General features: G+C 44.7%; 2 protein-coding genes across 2 annotated transcripts in view; one reads left to right on the top strand and one right to left on the bottom strand.

The window, feature by feature from the left end:
* The window catches only part of tmtc3 (transmembrane O-mannosyltransferase targeting cadherins 3), a 126,893-nt gene extending 107,878 nt beyond the window's left edge, over positions 1-19,015 (bottom strand). Inside the window, exons 1-3 of the mRNA XM_084169073.1 lie at positions 18,779-19,015; positions 17,900-18,113; positions 11,023-11,241 (exon numbers count right to left, since the gene is read on the bottom strand). Of these exons, the coding sequence (XP_084025199.1) occupies positions 11,023-11,241; positions 17,900-18,088 (408 nt within the window). The 5' untranslated portion in view covers positions 18,089-18,113; positions 18,779-19,015. The remainder of the gene's footprint in view (positions 1-11,022; positions 11,242-17,899; positions 18,114-18,778) is intronic.
* Positions 19,016-19,518: 503 nt separating this feature from the next.
* Positions 19,519-21,089, top strand: part of cep290 (centrosomal protein 290) — a 54,562-nt gene continuing 52,991 nt past the window's right edge. The window contains exons 1-2 of the mRNA XM_084168635.1: positions 19,519-19,638; positions 20,182-20,265. Of these exons, the coding sequence (XP_084024761.1) occupies positions 19,540-19,638; positions 20,182-20,265 (183 nt within the window). The 5' untranslated portion in view covers positions 19,519-19,539. The remainder of the gene's footprint in view (positions 19,639-20,181; positions 20,266-21,089) is intronic.

Raw genomic sequence — 21,089 nt, 5'->3', positions numbered from 1 at the left:
GTTGGTGAAATCTCATCCGAGTTTAGAAGTGCAACTGAAGCACAACAGTCTGATGCAGAGCAGAAATTACAATAAGAAGCTTTTTAGATATGCATCTACAAAACGCAGCACAATATTTCTAATGCGTTTTACCTTTCTTTCCTGCCTGAAAAACGCAGAATTCTGCATTAACATGACCCCTAAGTTTAACTTACTATCTAAGCAAGTGGCTGAATTAATAAGGTGAGGTGGCATCATATTGTGTTAGCTTTCTGCCGTGTTTGAGAAGTCAAAGCCCTTTGGATGAGTTACAGTGGGGGAAAAAAGTATTTAGTCAGCCACCAATTGTGCAAGTTCTCCCACTTAAAAAGATGAGAGAGGCCTGTAATTCATCAGAGGTACACGTCAACTATGACAGACAAATTGAGGGAAAAAAATCCAGAAAATCACATTGTAGGATTTTTTATGAATTTATTTGCAAATTATGGTGGAAAATAAGTATTTGGTCACCTACAAACAAGCAAGATTTCTGGCTCTCACAGACCTGTAACTTCTTCTTTAAGAGGCTCCTCTGTCCTCCACTCGTTACCTGTATTAATGGTACCTGTTTGAACTTGTTATCAGTATAAAAGACACCTGTCCACAACCTCAAACAGTCACACTCCAAACTCCACTATGGCCAAGACCAAAGAGCTGTCAAAGGACACCAGAAACAAAATTGTAGACCTGCACCAGGCTGGGAAGACTGAATCTGCAATAGGTAAGCAGCTTGGTTTGAAGAAATCAACTGTGGGAGCAATTATTAGGAAATGGAAGACATACAAGACCACTGATAATCTCCCTCGATCTGGGGCTCCATTCAAGATCTCACCCCGTGGGGTCAAAATGATCACAAGAACGGTGAGCAAAAATCCCAGAACCACACGGGGGGACCTAGTGAATGACCTGCAGAGAGCTGGGACCAAAGTAACAAAGCCTACCATCAGTAACACACTATGCCGCCAGGGACTCAAATCCTGCAGTGCCAGACGTGTCCCCCTGCTTAAGCCAGTACATGTCCAGGCCCGTCTGAAGTTTGCTAGAGTGCATTTGGATGATCCAGAAGAGGATTGGGAGAATGTCATATGGTCAGATGAAACCAAAATATAACTTTTTGGTAAAAACTCAACTCGTCGTGTTTGGAGGACAAAGAATGCTGAGTTGCATCCAAAGAACACCTTACCTACTGTGAAGCATGGGGGTGGAAACATCATGCTTTGGGGCTGTTTTTCTGCAAAGGGACCAGGACGACTGATCCGTGTAAAGGAAAGAATGAATGGGGCCATGTATCGTGAGATTTTGAGTGAAAACCTCCTTCCATCAGCAAGGGCATTGAAGATGAAACGTGGCTGGGTCTTTCAGCATGACAATGATCCCAAACACACCGCCCGGGCAAAGAAGGAGTGGCTTCGTAAGAAGCATTTCAAGGTCCTGGAGTGGCCTAGCCAGTCTCCAGATCTTAACCCCATAGAGAATTTTGGAGGGAGTTGAAAGTCTGTGTTGCCCAGCGACAGCCCCAAAACATCACTGCTCTAGAGGAGATCTGCATGGAGGAATGGGCCAAAATACCAGCAACAGTGTGTGAAAACCTTGTGAAGACTTACAGAAAACGTTTGACCTGTGTCATTGCCAACAAAGGGTATATAACAAAGTATTGAGAAACTTTTGTTATTGACCAAATACTTATTTTCCACCATAATTTGCAAATAAATTCATAAAAAATCCTACAATGTGATTTTCTGGAATTTTTTTCTCATTTTGTCTGTCATAGTTGACGTGTACCTATGATGAAAATTACAGGCCTCTCTCATCTTTTTAAGTGGGAGAACTTGCACAATTGGTGGCTGACTAAATACTTTTTTCCCCCCACTGTATCTGTACAGCTGCCATCTTGATCTCCTTGAGTTTTTTCTCCTCTTCATTCTCGGCAGTCTGCTCCTCCTCCCTCTTCTCCAAGCAGAGCAGGCAGGCCCGTTGCCCTAATGACTTCAGACTCCACACAGACACAGCGTGAAGACATGCTGCTGGAGAGCCAGTACTGTTCTTCCTTCAGACAAGCATGCGTAAAAACATTGTACATTTTCACAATGTCTCTCGTTCACATCTGCTTGTAAATGTCCAAACTCAACAAAAATGAAATTCAGGAGACCCTACCTTCGGAAAGTATTCAGACCCCTTTACTTTTTCCAAAAAATTTTACGTTATAGCCTTATTCTAAAATGGATTAAATAGTTTTTTTCCCCCTCATCTATCTACACACAATACCCCATTATAACATAGCAAAAAAAGGTTTTTGCAAATGTCACATTTACATAAGCATTCAGATCCTTCACTCAGTACTTTGTTGAAGCATCTATGGCAGCGATTACAGCCTCGAGTCTTCTTGGGTATGACGCTACAAGCTTGGCACACCTGTATTTGGGGAGTTTCTCCCATTCTTCTCTGCAGATCCTCTCAAGCACCGTCAGGTTGGATGGGGAGCGTCGCTTCAAGTCTCTCCAGAGATGTTCGATCGGGTTCAAGTCCGGGCTCTGGCTGGGACACTCAAGGACATTGAGACATGTCCCGAAGCCACTCCTGCATTGTCTTGGCTTTGTGCTTAGGGTCGTTGTCCTGTTGGAAGGTGAACCTTTGTCCCAGTCTGAGGTCCTGAGCGCTCTGGAGCAGGTTTCATCAAGGATCTCTCTGTACTTTGCTCAGTTCATCTTTTCCTTGATCCTGACTAGTCTCCCAGTCCCTGCCGCTGAAAAACATCCCCACAGCATGATGCTGCTACCACCATGCTTCACCATAGGGATGGTGCCAGGTTTCCTCTAGACGTGACGCTTGGCATTCAGAACAAAGAGTTCAATCTTGGTTTCATCAGACCAGAGAATATTGTTTTTCATGGTCAGAGTCATTTAGGTGCCTTTTGGCAAACTCCAAGTGGGCTGTCATGTGCCTTTTACTGAGGAGTGGCTTCCGTCTGGCCACTCTACCATAAAGGCCTGATTGGTGGAGTGCTGCAGAGATTGTTGTCCTCCTGGAAGGTTCTCCCATCTCCACAGAGGAACTCTGGAGCTCTGTCAGAGTGAGCATCGGGTTCTTGGTCACCTCTCTGTCCAAGGCCCTTCTCCCCTGATTGCTCCGTTTGGCCGGGCGGCCAGCTCTAGGAAGAGTCTTGGTGGTTCCAAACTTCTTCCATTTAAGAATGATGGAGGCCACTGTGTTCTTGGGGACCTTCAATGCTGCAGACATTTTTTGGTACCCTTCCCCAGATCTGTGGCTCGACACAATCCTGTCTCGAAGCTCTACGTACAATTCCTTCGACCTCATGGCTTGGTTTTTGCTCTGACATGCACTGTCAACTGTGGGACCTTATATAGACATGTGTGTGTCTTTCCAAATCATGTTCAAGCAATTTAATTTACCACAGGTGGACTCCAATCAAGTTGTAGAAACATCAAGGATGATCAATGGAAACAGGATGCACCTGAACTCAATTTCGAGTCTCATAGCAAATGGTCTGAATACTTATGTAAATAAGGTAATTTCTGTTTTTTATACATTTGCAAAAATTTCTAAAAACCTGTTTTCACTTTGTCATTATGGGGTAGTGTGTGTAGATTGCTGAGGAAAAAGTATTATTTAATCCATTTTAGAACAAGGCTGTAACGTAACAAATTGTGGAAAAAGGGAAGGGGTCTCAATACTTTCCAAATGCACTGTATGTATAACTTTATGAGCTGGATTGCATGTCCTTGCAATTTGTTTATATTTGTTTGCGCTCGTTAGCATATTTAGCTAGCAGCCGCCATGGAGATTCGCTATTCCTTGTGCTAATTTTGTTAGCATTTTGGTAATAGACGCCCAATGAGCTTTTATGCGGTTTTTGGCACCCCCTTGTGTACTAAAACGGTAATACCGTAAATCTCAGGGTGAGAGAAGGACGGTATGAAAATCTGGATACCGCCCAACCCTAGAAGGTAGTTTTATGTGTCAACACAAACTCATCTGCAAGGACTGCAGCTTTCTCAAGAGTGAGATCCTTGTGCTCATTAATGTAGGTGGCAACCCTTTTGTGAAGGCAATTCTTGAACTGCTCGAGAAGTATGAGTGTCTTTAAATCCTCAAGGTCCTTGACCTCTTGAGAACCACACCACCGATCAAAAAGACATGCTTGTTCCCTCGCAAACTCAACATGGCTTTGTGATTCTGTTTTCTAATTTACGGAACTGTTGTCTGTATGCCTCTGGGACCAACTCGTAAACCCGAAGGATAGCAGCTTTAACAGTGTCATAATCTGAGCTCTGTTCAAGAGATAAAGCGATGTACACTTTCTGAACTTGTCCCACAAGAACACTTTGGAGGAGCAGTGACCAAATATCTGGAGGCCTTTCTACTGACTCTGAAAAACACCAAAAGAAAGATGCCCAGGGTCCCTGCTCATCTGCGTGAATGTGCCTTAGGCATGCTGCAAGGAGGCATGAGGACTGCAGATGTGGCCAGGGCAATAAATTGCAATGTCCGTACTGTGAGACGCCTAAGACAGCACTACAGGGAGACAGGACGGACAGCTGATCGTCCTCGCAGTAGCAGACCACGTCTAACAACACCTGCACAGGATAGGTACATCCGAACATCAAACATGCAGGACAGGTACAGGATGGCAATAACAACTGCCCGAGTTACACCAGGAACGCACAATCCCTCCATCAGTGCTCAGACTGTCCGCAATAGGCTGAGAGAGGCTGGACTGAGGGCTTGTAGGCCTGTTGTAAGGCAGGTCCTCACCAGACATCACCGGCAACAATGTCGCCTATGGGCACAAACCCACCGTCGCTGGACAAGACAGGACTGGCAAAAAGTGCTCTTCACTGACGAGTCGCGGTTTTGTTTCACCAGGGGTGATGGTCAGATTCGCGTTTATCGTCGAAGGAATGAGAGTTACACCGAGACCTGTACTCTGGAGCGGGATCGGTTTGGAGGTGGAGGGTCCGTCATGGTCTGGGGTGGTGTGTCACAGCATCATCGGACTGAGCTTGTGGTCATTGCAGGCAATCTCAACGGTGTGCGTTACAGGGAAGGCATCCTCCTCCCTCATGTGGTACCCTTCCTGCAGGCTCATCCTGACATGACCCTCCAGCATGACAATGCCACCAGCCATACTGCTCGTTCTGTGCGTGATTTCCTGCAAGACAGGAATGTCAGTGTTCTTCCATGGCCAGCGAAGAGCCCGGATCTCAATCCCATTGAGCACGTCTGGGACCTGTTGGATCGGAGGGTGAGGGCTAGGGCCATTCCCCCCAGAAATGTCTGCGAACTTGCAGGTGCCTTGGTGAAAGAGTGGGGTAACAACTCACAGCAAGAACTGGCAAATCTGGTGCAGTCAATGAGGAGGAGATGCACTGCAGTACTTAATGCAGCTGGTGGCCCCACCAGATACTGACTGTTACGTTTGATTTTTACCCCTCCCCCCCCCCCCATCGGGTGCTGTAGGTGTCCTGGAGGGCTGGTAGTTTGCCCCCGGTGATGCGTTGGGCAGACCGCACCACCCTCTGGAGAGCCCTGGGTTGCGGGTGGTGCAGTTCCCGTACCAGGAGGTGATACAGCCTGACAGGATGCTCTCAATTGTGCATCTGTAACAGTTTGTGAGGGTTTTAGGTGCCAAGACAAATTTCTTCAGACTCCTGAGGTTGAAGAGGCGCTGTTGCGCCTTCGTCACCACACTGTCTGTGTGGGTGGACCATTTCAGTTTGTCAGTGATGTGTACGTCGAGGAACTTGAAGCTTTCCACCTTCTCCACTGCGGTCCCGTCGATGTAGATAGGGGGGTGTTCCCTCTGCTGTTTCCTGAAGTCCACGATCATCTCCTTTGTTTTGTTGACGTTGAGTGAGAGGTTATTTTCCTGGCACCACACTCCCAGAGCCCTTACCTCCTCCTTGTAGGCTGTCTCGTAATTGTTGGTAATCAAACCTACTACTGTTGTGTCGCCTGCAAACATGATGATTGAGTTGGAGGCATGCTTGGACACGCAGTCATGGGTGAACAGGGAGTACAGGAGGGGGCTGAGCACGAACCCTTGTGGGGCCTCAGTGTTGAGGTTCAGCGAAGTGGAGGTGTTGTTTCCTACCTTCACCACCTGGGGTTGGTCCGTCAGGAAGTCCAGGACCCAGTTGCACAGGGCAGGGTTCAGACTCAAGGCCTTGAGCTTAATGATGAGCTTGGAGGGTACTATGGTGTTGAATGCTGAGCTATAGTCAATGAACAGTTGAAGTCGGAAGTTTACATACACTTAGGTTGGAGTCATTAAAACTAGTTTTTCAACCACTCTACAAATGTCTTGTTAACAAACTATAGTTTTGGCAAGTCGGTTAGGACATTTACTTTGTGCATGACACAAGCAATTGTTCCAACAATTCTTTACAGAGAGATGATTTCACTTATAATTCACTGTATCACAATTCCAGTGTGTCAGACGTTTACATACACTAAGTTGATGGTGCCTTTAAACAGCTTGGAAAAATCCAGAAAATGATGTCATGGCTTTAGAAGCTTCTGATAGGCTAATTGACATCATTTGAGTCAATTGGAGGTGTACCTGTGGATGTATTTCAAGGCCTACCTTCAAACTCAGTGCCTCTCTGCTTGACATCATGGGAAAATAAAAAATAATCAGCCAAGACCTCAGAAAAAGAAAAGTCTGGTTCATCCTTGGGAGCAATTTCCAAACGCCTGAAGGTACCACGTTCATCTGTACAAACAATAGTACGCAAGTATAAATACTATCGGACCACGCAGCCGTCATACCGCTCAGGAAGAGACGCGTTCTGTCTCCTAGAGATTAACGTACTTTGGTGCGAAAAGTGCAAATCAATCCCAGAACAACAGCAAAGGTCCCTGTGAAGATGCTGGAGGCAACAGGTACAAAAGTATCTATATCCACAGTAAAACAAGTCCTATATCAACATAACCTGAAAGGCCGCTCAGCAAGGAAGAAGCCACTGCTCCAAAACGCCATAAAAAAGCCAGACTATGGTTTGCAACTGCACATGGGGACAAAGATCGTACTTTTTGGAGAAATGTCCTCTGGTCTGATTAAACAAAAATAGAACTGTTTGGCAATAATGACCATCGTTATGTTTGGAGGAAAAAGGGGGTTGCTTGCAAGCCGAAGAACACCATCCCAACCGTGAAGCACGGGGGTGGCAGCATCATGCTGTAGGGGTGCTTTGCTGCAGGAGGGACTGGTGTACTTCACAAAATCGATTGCATCATGAGGAAGGAAAATGATGTGGATATATTGAAGCAACATCTCAAGACGTCAGTCAGGAAGTTAAAGCTTGGTCGCAAATGGGTCTTCCAAATGGACAATGACCCCAAACATACTTCCAAAGTTGTGGCAAAATGGCTTAAGGACAACAAAGTCAAGGTATTGGAGTGGCCATCACAAAGCCCTGACCTCAATCCTATAGAATATTTGTGGGCAGAACTGAAAAAGCGTGTGCGAGCAAGGAGGCCTACAAACCTGACTCAGTTACATCAGCTCTGTTAGGAGGAATGGGCCAAAATTCTCCCAACTTATTGTGGGAAGCTTGTGGAAGGCTACCCGAAAGTTGACCCAAGTTAAACAATTTAAAGGCAATAATACCAAATACTAATTGAGTGTATGTAAACTTCTGACCCACTGGGAATGTGATAAAAGCTGAAATAAATAATTCTCTACTATTAGTCTGACATTTCACATTCTTAAAATAAAATGGTGATTCTAACTGACCTAAAACAGGGAATCTTTACTAGGATTAAATGTCAGGAATTGTGAAAAACGGAGTTTAAATGTATTTGGCTAAGGTGTATGTAAACTTCCGACTTCAACTGTAGGTATTCCTCTTGTCCAGATGGGATAGGGCAGTGTGATGGCGATTGCGTCGTCTGTGGATCTATTGGGGAGGTAAGCAAATTGAAGCGGGTCTAGGGTGGCAGGTTAGGTAGAGGTGATATGATCCTGGACTAGTCTCAAAGCCCTTCATGATGACAGAAGTGAGTGCTACGGGGCGATTGTCATTTAGTTCAGTTACCTTTTGCTTTCTTGGGTACAGGGACAATGGTGGCCATCTTGAAGCATGTGGGGACAGCAGACTGGAATTAATATGTCCGTAAACACACCAGCCAGCTGGTCTGCGCATGCATGCTCTGAGGACACGCCTAGGGATGCCATCTGGGCCGGCAGCCTTGCGAGGGTTAACACGCTTAAATGTCTTACTCACGTCGGCCACGGAAAAGGAGAGCCCACAGTCCTTGGTAGCGGGCCACGTCAGTGGCACTGTATTATCCCCAAAGCGGGTGAAGAAGGTGTTTAGCTTGTCCGGAAGCAAGACGTCGGCGTCTGCGACGTGGCTGGTTTTCCTTTTGTAGTCCGTGATTGTCTGTAGACCCTGCCACATACATCTCGTGTCTGAGCCGTTGAATTGCCACTCCACTTTGTCCCTATACTAACGTTTTGCCTGTTTGATTGCCTTGCGGAGGGCATAACTGCACTGTTTGTATTCTGCCATATTCCCAGTCATCTTGCCATGGTTAAATGTGGTGGTTCACGCATTCAGTTTTGCGCGAATGCTGCCATCTATCCACGGTTTCTGGTTAGGGTAGGTTTTAATAGTCACAGTGGGTACAACATATCCTATACACTTCCTGATAAACGCAGTCACCGTATCAGTATATACGTCGATATTATTCTGGACCCCAGGAAGAGTAGCTGCTGCCTTAGCAGCAGCTAATGGGGATCCATCATAAATACAAAAAAATACAAATACAAATTATTCTCTGAAGCTACCCGGAACATATCGCAGTCCGCATGATCAAAACAATCTTGAAGCGTGGATTCCGATTGGTCAGACCAGCGTTGAATAGTCCTTAGCATGGGTACTTCCTGTTTGAGTTTCTGCCTATAGGAAGGGAGGAGCAAAATGGAGTCGTGGTCAGATTTGCCATATGGAGGACGGGGGAGGGCCTTGTATGCATCCCGAAAGTTGGAGTAGCAGTGGTCAAGTGTTTTAGCAGTGCGAGTACTACAGTCGATGTGTTGATGGAACTTCTGCAACCTTTTCCTCAAATTTGCTTTGTTAAAATCCCCAGCTACAATAAATGCAGCCTCAGGATATGTGCTTTACAGTTTGCATAAAGTCCAGTGAAGTTCTTTGAGGGCCGTCTTGGTATCGGCTTGAGGGGGTATATACATGGCTGTAACAATAACCAAAGAAAATTATCTTGGGAGATAATTCGGTCGGCATTTGATTGTGAGGTATTCTAGGTCAGGTGAACAAAAGGACTTGAGTTCCTGTATGTTATCACAATTACACCACGAGTCGTTAATCATAAAACAAACACCTCCGCCCTTCTGCTTCCCGGAGAGATATTTATTCCTGTCTGCGCGATGAACTGAGAACCCAACTGGCTGGACCGACTCAGACAGTATATCCCTAGAGAGCCATGTTTCCGTGAAACAGAGTATGTTACAATCCCTGATGTCTCTCTGGAAAGTAACCCTCACCCTGAGCTCCTCAACTTTATTATCCAGATATTGAACATTAGCGAGTAATATACTCGGAAGCGGTGGGTTGCGTGCACGCCTCCTTAGTCGGACTAAAAGGCCGCTTCGAGTACATCTCCTCCGGCGTATTTTTGGGTCAGCCTCTGGAATCAGTTCAATTGCTCTGGGGGGTGCAAACAAAGAAAGTCGTATTCCTGGTCGTAGTGCTGGTGAGTTACCGCCGCTCTGATATCCAATAGTTCTTCCCGGCTGTATGTAATAACACAAACAATTTGCTGGGCTAATAACGTAAGAAATAATACATAAAAAAATAAAATACTGCAAAGTTTCCTAAGAGCTAGAAGCAAGGCAGCCCTCTATGTCGGCACCATTTTCTTATAACCCTCAGGGTGGATGTCAGTGACAAACTACCACAAAAGTGTCTTTTGAACACTCAAATATCTGGGCACAGCAGAGCTTCAGAGTTGGGGATTAGAGCGACTACCATACTCCTGGGAAACAAGATCCCGGACGAGCCGCCATTTTGTTACGTTCCCCAGCAAGAAAATCAAAAATGTTGCTCAAACAGAAGGGGGAACTAACAAAGAGTCACTGACAACAGCCAAAACAAAACAGGTGGAGTTTTAGGAGGGGTTCTGAAAGACACTCATGGGGGTGTCCAATGAAAGCAACAACAACTGGGACATAAACGACAACCACCATGAGCACCCACTAAACTTGCCCAAGAAGTGGCAAACAAAATAAAAACCCACATCAAACTTAAAAACAGGAAGCTAACCAAAAAGTGGAGCGAAACAAAAACAGGCAAGATCAGATAATGGATTGCTTTTTTAGAACTTAAATAGGGAGAGCCAACTGAAGGTGTTTACCCTCCACATCTCTCAAGTCAACTGCAACACAGGTGAACCGCCTTCTGACTAACGACATGACAAACCAGCACAGGTGTAAAACATACTAACTAACGAGGTGACATCAATCGGTGCGCCCAACGTGCTAATGTCCAACCTCGAAATATAAATGGAAAAACCAAAGCCTGTAACATCTACACACTCACACATTTATACTGACTCTATACACACACACAATAATTTACACTGCTGCTACTCTGTTTATCATATATCCTGATGCCTAGTCACCTTACCCCTCTACCTCTATCACTCCAGTATCCCTGCACATTGTAAATATGGTATTGGAACTGACCCTGTATATAGCTTCTTACTTTCTCCTTCTCCTTATTTCTATTTCTCGTGTGATTTGTTCTACCTTATGTTATTTTTAGTGCTTCGTATTGATATTGATTACTGCATTTTTGGGTTTGGAGCTGGCAAGAAAGGTATTTCACTACACTTGTGCATGTGACATTAAAACCTTAAGATTATCCTAGATCTGTGCCTACAGTATGAGCAGACTTACAGCCTTCGTGTGGATGGGGTGAACAGCAGAGAGTTAATCTGATCCTAGAACAGCAGACTTACGGCCTCTGTGTGGATGGGGTGAACAGCGAACAGCAGGGCCGCCACCAAGCTGGAGGTCTTGTCCAGGAACAGCCGGCAGAACCTCAGAAAGAGAACACACACCACAGAATGCAGCCCCACGTTGAGCAGGTGGTAGGATGCAGAACTCAGCTCACTGAATTGATAGTTCAGACGGAAGGTGAGCACTGTCAGGGGCCGGTAGGACTTGTGGCTCCGCTCCTGTAATAGGACAACGATATGAGAGGGAGTTATTAGCTTCAAATGCATTAAGACCGATTGAGGATAGTTGAGACATCAATTCAAAGTTCTCTTGGCATTGTATGCAAGTCAACCCTGCTGTGTTACTTTTCACTCCAGGAATGTAGTTCTGGCACCAGGTCCTGTCAGTGTTGAATTGACTAATCTTGAACATAGTATACCAATTGGTTGTTAAAACCACCTAAAACCAACGTAGGGATAGAGGATGGTAATAACAGTTAGAGCAGGTGGGTGCGATATGCTGTAACGTCCTCAAACGTGTATGAACATCTAGTTCCAAAATACAAATACTTTTCGAATTTTGTGAACCAATACTAAGGGAACCACGCTCCGGCACAAAATAGGGCCGTTGTGAATATAGGTGATTTTGTTGGAACTTGCAGTTCAAATCCTCTGACAATCGTTGTTATTATAGGAAGAATCATAAATCACCAATATTCACAGCCATTGATTAATTGACCATAATATACATTTGAACTACTCTCAGCTCAAATTCAACTAATCCCTAATCACTTGTTCATATGCATTTTTTGCTTGGGGAGCATAAACAAAGTATGACATGGTGCATGCAGGGGAGAACGGACTGCCCCCTCTGATTGAAGCCATAGAAGTTCAAGGCAGACCGTGGTACTGCAGGCATTGTTAGCAGAAAATAGGATCCCCCAATATAGTGAATAGAAAAATGTCAAATCAATTTTTGTTTCATATGCGCTGACTACAACAGGTGTAGACCTTACCGTGAAATGCTTACTTCCAAGCCCTTAACCAACAATGCAGTTCAAGAAAGTTTTCAGAAAAATTTGTATTCAATAAAAACTAACAATAAAATAACAATAACGAGGTTATATATTTACATTTTAGTCATTTAGCAGACGCTCTTATACAGAGCGACTTACAGTTAGTGAGTGCATACATTTTTCATACTGGCCCCCCATGGGAAACGAACCCACAACCCTGGCGTTGCAAGCGCCATGCCTTACCAACTGAGCTACAGGGGACTACCATATACAGGGGGTACCGGTACCGAGTCAATGTGCTGGGGTACAGGTTAGTTGAGGTAATTTGTACATGTAGGTAGGGGTAAAGTGATTTTGAATAGATGATAAACAACGGGGGGGGTCAATATAAATAGTCCGGGTGGCCATTTCATTAATTGTTCAGCAGTCTTATGGCTTGTGGGTAGAAGCTGTAAAGGAGCCTTTTGGACCTAGACTTGGCACTCCGGTACCGCTTGCCGTACGGTAGCAGAGAGAACAGTCTATGACTTGGGTGGCTGGAGTCTGACAATTTTTTGGGCCTTCCTCTGACACCGCCTAGTATATCGACCCTGGATGACAGGAAGTTTGGCCTACCCTCTGTAGCGCCTTACGGTGGTGGTGATGCAACCGGTCAGGATGCTCTCGATGGTGCAGCTGTAGAACATTGAGGATCTGCGGACCCATGCCAAATCTTTTCAGTCTCCTTAGGTGGAAAAGGCATTGTCGTGCCCTCTTCATAACTGTCTTGGTGGGTTTGGACCATTATAGTTTATTGGTGATGTGGACACCAAGGAACTTGAAACTCTGAACCCGCTCCACTACAGCCCTGTCGATGTGAATGGGGAAGTGTTCGGCCCTCCTTTTCCTGTAGTCCCCGATCAGCTCCTTTGTCTTGGTCAACATTGAGGGAGAGGTTGTTGTCCTGGCACCACACTGCCAAGTCTCTGACCTCCTCCCTATAGGATGTCTCATCGTTGTCAGTGATCAGGCCTACCACTGTTGTCATCAGCAAACTTAATGATGGTGATGGAGTCGTGCTTGGCCACGCAATCGTGGATGAACAGGGAGAACAGGAGGGGACTAAGCACGCACTCGAGGGGCCCCCGTGTTGAGGATCAGCGTGGCAGATGTGTTGTTGCCTACCCTTACCACCTGGGGACCGCCCGTCAGGAAGTCCAGGATCCAGTTGCAGAGGGAGGTGTTTAGTCCCAGGGTCCTTAGCTTAGTGATGAGCTTTGTGGGCACTATGGTGTTGAACACTGAGCTGTAGTCAATGAACAGCATTCTCAGATAGGCGTTCATTTTGTCCAGGTGGGAAAGGGCAGTGTGGAGGGCGATTGAGATTGCGGTATCTGTGGATCTGTTCGGGCGGTATGCGAATTGGAGTGGGTCTAGGGTTTCCGGGATGATGGTGTTGATGTGAGCCATGACCAGCCTTTCAAAGCACTTCATGGCTATTGACGTGAGCGCTACGGGTCGGTAGTCATTTAGGCAGGTTAACTTCGCTTTCTTGGGCACAGGGACTATGGTGGTCTGCTTGAAACATGTAGGTATTACAGACTCGGTCAGGGAGAGGTTGAAAATATCAGTGAAGACACTTGCCAGTTGGTCCGCGCATGCTCTGAGTACACGTCCTGGTAATCTGTCTGGCCCCCCGGCCTTGTGAATGTTAACCTGTTTAAAGGTCTTGCTCACATCAGTTACGGAGAGCGTGATCACACAGCCGTCCGGAACAGCTGGTGCTCTCATGCATGCTTCAGCGTTGCTTGCCTCAAAGCAAGCATAAAAGGCATTTAGCCCGTCTGGTACGTCACTGGGCAGCTCGCGGCTGGGTGTCCCTTTGTAGTCCGTAATAGTTTGCAAGGCCTGCCACATCCGACGAGCATCAGAGCCGGTGTAGTAGGATTCAATCTTAGTCCTGTATTGACGCTTTGCCTGTATGATGGTTCGTCGGAGGGCATAGCGAGATTTCTTATAAGCGTCCGGATTAGTGTCCCACTCCTTGAAAGTGGTAGCTCTAGCCTTTAGCTCGGTGTGGATGTTGTCTGTAATCCATGGCTTCTGGTTGGGATATGTACGTATGGTCACTGTGGGGACAACGTCGTCAATGGACTTAACCCGGAAGCCAGCCGCAGCAATGTGTCGGAGGAAACACCGTTCACCTGACGACCAAGGTCAGCCTGCAGGCGCCCGGCCCGCCACAAGTAGTCGCTAGAGCACGATGAGCCAAGTAAAGCCCCCCCGGCCAAACCCTCTCCTAACCTGGACGACGCTGGGCTGATTGTGCGCCGCTCTATGGGACTCCCGATCACGTCCGGTTGTGATATAGCCCGGGAGCGAACCAGGGTCTGTAGTGACGCCTCCAGCACTGCGATGCAGTGCCTTAGACCACTGCGCCACTCAGAAGCCCCCTTTGGCTTTTGCTTGTAAGCAGGAATCAGGAGGATAGAATTATGGTCAGATTTGCCTAAATGGAGGGCGAGGGAGAGCTTTGTATGCCTCTCTGTGTGTGGAGTAAAGGTGGTCTAAAGTTTTTCCCCCTCTGGTTAAACGTGACATGCTGGTAGAAATTAGGTAAAACTGAATTTGGATTGCCTGCATTAAAGTCCCCGGCCACTAGGAGCGCCGCTTCTGGATGAGCATTTTCTTATTTGCTTATGGCCTTATACAGCTCGTTGAGTGCAGTCTTAGTGCAAGCATCGGTTTGTGGTGGTAAATAGATGGCTACAAAAAATATAGAATGAAACTCTCTTGGTACATAGTGTGGTCTACAGCTTATCATGGTCTTACAGTTGTCAATCTTCGTGGTCAATCTTTGTGTAAATAACAAAATGTTGCGAAGATAATCATTGTACCAATAACTGGGTCTAATACACCAGATGTCCTTGAACCGTTTTTTATTTTATTTTTTATAATCACACCCAGAAGAAGTTAAGGACAATTGAGTTGCTAACGGCAACTTGCTGTACCCAGGTCACCCTTAAATTTAGCTACTCAATGAGGGGGAAGCACTGCGCAAGCCTGCAACGTCACTTCCTGTAATAGCTCAAACTGCGCATGCTATGTCTCCATGAGACGCCATCTTAAATGACTTCATTTAGCGTCAATGCGCTACTGAGTCAAAAGACAGTACAATATGAAGATGGGCAGAAACTGCTTCTCCAAAAGAAACCCCCAACCAAGCTTGTAGGTGATGCTATGGCAACGTTGGCTAGCTAAGCTCATGTGCAGAAACCAATTATGTACATAAACCCTGGATTACTAATGTTATGTATTGGCCATTGAGAGGCTTTGAAGCCACTGGTCGGCCATATTGGCACTCTCCAGTAGGAGCAGTCCTCCATAAGAATGAATGGAATTCTACAGTATTTCAATTCAATGTTTCAAGGCCAGAATTACATTATTTTGTTGTTGTAGTGGGGACAGTAAAATCAGTAATCTCAACAACCAAAAATTATATTTTTTCATTTTTGTTTAGCTCACATAATATAATTTAAAGTAGTCTATTATAGAATAAATGTGGCAAAAACAAATGTGGACATTAATAAATGTATTTCTATAGCTTACAAAATATTTTTTTCAGTGGTTGGAGAGTGCCAAGATGGTGGCACAGTGGCTTCAACACATCGTCCCCTATCAGTAATCTAGTATACACACATACATACATTACCAGTCAAAGGTTTGGATACACCTACTCATTCAAGGGTTTTTCTTTATTTGTACAATTTTCTACATTGTAGAATAGTGAAGACATCAAAACTATGAAACAACACATATGGAATCATGTATAAACCAAAAAAGTGTTAAAAAATATATTTTATATTTGAGATTCTTCAAAGTAGCCACACTTTGCCTTGACAGCTTTGCACACTCTTGGCATTCTCTCAACCAGCTTCATCTGGAATGCTTTTCCAACAGTCTTGAAGGAGTTCCCACATATGCTGAGCACTTGTTGGCTCAGTGGTCTAAGGCACTGCGTCGTGCTAGCTGTGCCACTAGAGATCCTGGTTCGAGTCCAGGCTCTGTCGCAGACCCATGGGTCGGCGCACATGATGACAGCTTTGCACACTCACCTAGAATCCTTTTCCAACAGTCTTGAAGGAGTTCCCACATATGCTGAGCACTTGTTGGCAGCATTTCCTTCACTCTGCGGTCCGACTCATCCCAAACCACCTCAATTTGGTTGAGGTCGGGGGAATGTGGAGGCCAGGTCATCTGATGCAGCACTCCATCACTCTCCTTCTTGGTCAAATAGCCCTTACACAGCCTGGAGGTGTGTTGGGTCATTGTCCTCTTGAAAAACAAATGATAGTCCCACTAAGCCCAAACCAGATGGGATGGCGTATCGCTGCACAATGCTGTGGTAGCCATGCTGGTTAAGTGTGCCTTGAATTCTAAATAAATCACAGACAGTGTCACCAGCAAAGCACCCCCACACCATAACACCTCCTCTGTTCTTCACGGTGGGAACCACACATGCGGAGATCATCCGTTCACCTACTCTGCGTCTCACAAAGACACGGCGGTTGCAACCAAAAATCTCAAATTTGGGCTCATCAGACCAAAGGACAGATTTCCACCGGTCTAATGTCCATCTTCTTATTGGTGTCCTTTAGTAGTGGTTTCTTTGCAGCAATTCGACCATGAAGGCCTGATTCACGCAGTCTCCTCTGAACAGTTGATGTTAAGATGTGTCTGTTACTTGAACTCTGTGAAGTATTTATTTGGGCTGCTATCTGAGGTCCTCATGAGAGCCAGTTTGAACATAGGGCTTGATGGTTTTTGCGACTGCACTTGAAGAAACTTTCAAAGTCCTTAACATTTTCCGGATTGACTGACCTTCATGTCTTAAAGTAATGATGGACAGTCGTTTCTCTTTGCTTATTTGAGCTGTTCTTGCCATAATATGGACTTGGTCTTATACCACCCCTACCTTGTCACAACACAACTGATTGGCTCAAACAGATTAAGGAGAGAAATTCCACAAATTAACTTTTAACAAGGCACACCTGTTTATTTAAATTCATTCCAGGTGACTTCCTCATGAAGCTGGTTGAGAGAATGCCAAGAGTATGCAAAGAATCTCCCATATAAAAAATATTTTGATTTGTTTAACACTTTTTTGGTTACTACATGATTCCATTTGTGTTATTTCACAGTTTTGATGTATTTACTATTATTCTACAACGTAGAAAATAGTAAAAAAAAAAATAAGAAAAGGCCTTGAATGAGTAGGTGTCCAATCTTTTGACTGGTACTCTCTCTCTCTCTCTCTCTGTGTATAGCCCTGTGTAGCTCAGTTGGTAGAGCATGGCTCTTGAAACGCCAGGGTTGTGGCTTCGTTTCCCACGGGGGGCCAGTATGAAAAAAAAAACACACACACAGAGAGAGAGAGAACCAGTCAAAAGTTTGGACACACCTACTCATTCAAGGCTTTTTCTTTATTTTTTACTATTTTCTACATTGTACAATAATACTGAAGACATCAAAACTGTGAAATAACACAAATGGAATCATGTAGTAACCAAAAAGTGTGAAACAAATCAAAATATTTTTTATATTTGACATTGTTCAAAGTAGCCACCCTTTGCCTTGATGACAGCTTTGCATACTCTTGGCATTCTCTCAACCAGCTTCATAAGGAAGTCACCTGGAATGAATTTAAATAAAACAGGTGTGCCGGGCAGTCGGGTGCAAGCAGCGTTCGATTGAAGAGCATACATTTAGTTTTACTAGCGTTTAAGAGCAGTTGGAGGCTACGGAAGGAGTGCTGTATGGCATTGAAGCTCGTTTGGAGGTTTGTTAACACAGTGTCCAATGAAAGACCAGATGTATACACCAGACACAGAGATTCAAATCACCTCAGCCATGGGCGTGCCCCAGAAGTCATTGAGGAAGAGGTTGCAGAGAGGGGTGACGGGCCGCAGGTCCTTGTTGTCCAGGATGGCCGAGACATCGTCGAACACAAAGCCGCAGGACAGGCTGTTCCAGTAACACCCCACCACCAGTCCAGTCAAAAGCAAGATCTCCATCCATGACACGACAGCCATCGCTGACCAACGGCTTCATTGATCACTATGATAGATGAAGTAAGAGCAGGACAGGAGAGATCACACTAGAGGTTATCCTTGTTCATTATTACATCATGGTTCACACGATACAATGTGCCAAGCCCAGATTTGCTAGGATGCCACTGCCACTGCATGGTGCTGCCAGGTGACAAGAGACTGGCATCACAACAATGTATGCCTTCTAGTAAACTCTGTTTGATTTATGTTCCCATACAACGCAGACAGATTCGATTAATACTGACGATGACCAGGGAGATCATATTAAAACTTGAAAGGCTCCAATGTAGTGTGCTAGCTCTGGTCCCCGGCGTTAGTATGCGTTCCTCACTAGCTAGCTAAGCTATACATCGAGAACACGATTGGAATCATGCCGTTTCAGTTATGTTAGTTATACATGTTACATTTAACTTCAATAAACGTCAAACATTATCATGTAGTTATGCAGTAATTGCGACTAATTAGACGCAAAACAAAAACTCTAACGTTAGCTAGCTACAGTAGGTATTTCTATGCCTGCTAGTGTTACGTTGGTTAAACTAGGTAAATTGTTTGGCTATCTAGCATTTGACTTGATTATCTCGTTTACAAACTACTGATAAAAATAGCTTACATTTCCTTAAATATATTCAATAGCAATGTTAGAAGAAGTGTGAAAATACAGAAACATACGTGAACTAGAGTATTTTATCGGCCATTGACGTTCTGATTTTGCATACGCTAGCAACTAGTATGAACATAAAGGCCATCAAAAAAGGCTCGCAATAAATCCCAAAACATTTCCGGGGCAAAGTTGAAGGTAAAAAGTGGCAGTGGTTTCTGAAACAGCCGTGACTATAATGTTGTTGTCACACATCCACTGACACTATAAAAAAAAAAGGTGGGGATACAATGTATTTTCCATAAAACGTGAAACGTGTACTAAAGTGGACAGAAAGCTCTTTGGCTCACTAAATAGCTTTTGCATTAGTGACTCGACGTTATCAGCCGTAAAGTAGCAGGTTGCACGAATCGATTTACGACTGTTGTCAACGGTAACTTAGCAACTGGAGCAGCAGTTAAAGATGGCTATCTAAAATAGCAAGTGAGCTAGCCAAACAGTACGTTGCAGCCGTCATATGAAAAAAAAGGTTAGATAAAAGCTACTTACTGATAAAAGGAAAATAACCCAGTTGCATGCATATCACCATATGTTATTCATATGCATTGTTGAATGTATTTTGTGTCGCCCAATGCCAATGCAATGTTTAGCTAATCTTGAAGCAAATAGCAGCAGCTAACGTTAGCTAGCTACATAGCCACAACTAAAATGCATTTTGCAAGGATAATAGCCATAGCTATATGTTGTCCCTTTACAGCATTACCCTAACTTACAATGTGTGTCTGTCCATCAATTTGTTCCCCAGTTCCTGTTAGGTAACACAATTGTCACAATGCCTCCTCATCTTGACTGGAGAATGGTGATGGATGCTGACCCAGAACAGCTGCAGGAGAGCGGAGATGCAGAGATAATCAACCACATGTTTTTACAGGTACAGTGACATTACTGTTCCCGAAACACACATACCTGTTCCTAGGTGTCCATGCGTGCACCTCAAATATTCTAATCTGATAGTACTGTTTCCCAAGTGTGTTTCAATCAAATAGTCCAATCTAGTGAGTGGTCGGTCCCTGCTGCCCCTGACAAAAGCATCAGACTGATTTGTCGGTGTAAACAACGCAAAGGACTCCGCTGCCTGCTGCCAAATTACAGACTGCCTGTGTCACCAAAATGCCTAAAAACAGACTAATCCTCTTCTGTGCACCTAATTTTGATCCCCCTACCATTTCCCTATTTGGCTAGGAAAGCACCTGGCTTGTAGACTAAACAAACATGTAAGCAATTTTGACCTCTGATACCAGTGAGACAGGAACATGCATAAAATACCAAGCAGTACTTGTTCCTGGGTCTAGACTGCTATGCACAGGGTTTACTTCATTTTGCACCTAGCAGTACAGTTGTTGATGTGTTTCTGCCTGAGGTCAAATTCGCATTATGTTTAATTGAACAGCCTTGGTGCTCTATTTCTCTGCAGGTCAAAAGATGGGAGCGGGAGCTGAAAGATGGAAGCCCAGAGGAAATTGTTCAGCTCTTGCGAGTCGCTCAGGGCCTTCTGAAGGTGTCCCATGCTATAATTACCCAGACACATCCAGAGCTGCATTACTCAAGCTCACTAAAACTGTGTTCCATCACTGTGCTGAAATGAAATCCTGAAATGATTTCATCCAATGTTAATATCAGTGGAATACATAATGTAGTTGGTGTGAAGGAATAAGCTCTACACAGTGTGGTATAAGTAATAGAGTACAGTTTGATTATATTTGCTTCATCTCTTGACCTGCTTGTGTGTGGATTTACAGTATGCATCTGTTATAGTCTCAGTTTCATGTTACGTACAGTTGCTGTCAAATATATTGAACCCTTGCACTTTTCTTAAATAATTACCTATTTCTTCTAAAACAAGTTGAAATTGAAAATAACTTTTGGTCTCCACACCTTTTTATTCGATGTTCAACATTGCAGAAACCAATTACATTTTTGTAAATTAAAGTTTACCATTTTTATTTAGGAAAATAAAGATGAGTGGCATGGACAAAATTATTGGCACCCTGGAGCTAGTACTTGGTTGCCAAGATAACTGCCACAAATGATTCTTGTAGTCATCAAAGAGCTTGCTGCACCTTTCTACTGGCAATTTGGCCCACTATTCAGCACGAAACTGCGCTAATTCTTCAATGTTTGAAGGGTGCACTCCACCAACTGCTGTTTCCAGCTCTCGCCATATGTTATGCTCTTCACTGGCCACTCCAGAACAGTCCAGTGTTTCTTTTTTAATCATTCTAAGGTGCTTTTTATGTGTGTTTGGGGTTGTTGTCCTACTGGAAGACCCACAACCTTCAACAGAGACACAGTTTTTGGGCACTGGATTGAACATTGCACTTC

This window comes from Coregonus lavaretus (assembly GCF_964263955.1).
Source record: "Coregonus lavaretus genome assembly, chromosome: 9".
In the NCBI taxonomy this organism is placed as follows: domain Eukaryota; kingdom Metazoa; phylum Chordata; class Actinopteri; order Salmoniformes; family Salmonidae; genus Coregonus; species Coregonus lavaretus.
The sequence above is the reverse complement of the archived record's forward strand: the minus strand, read 5'-3'. Positions and strand labels throughout refer to the sequence as shown.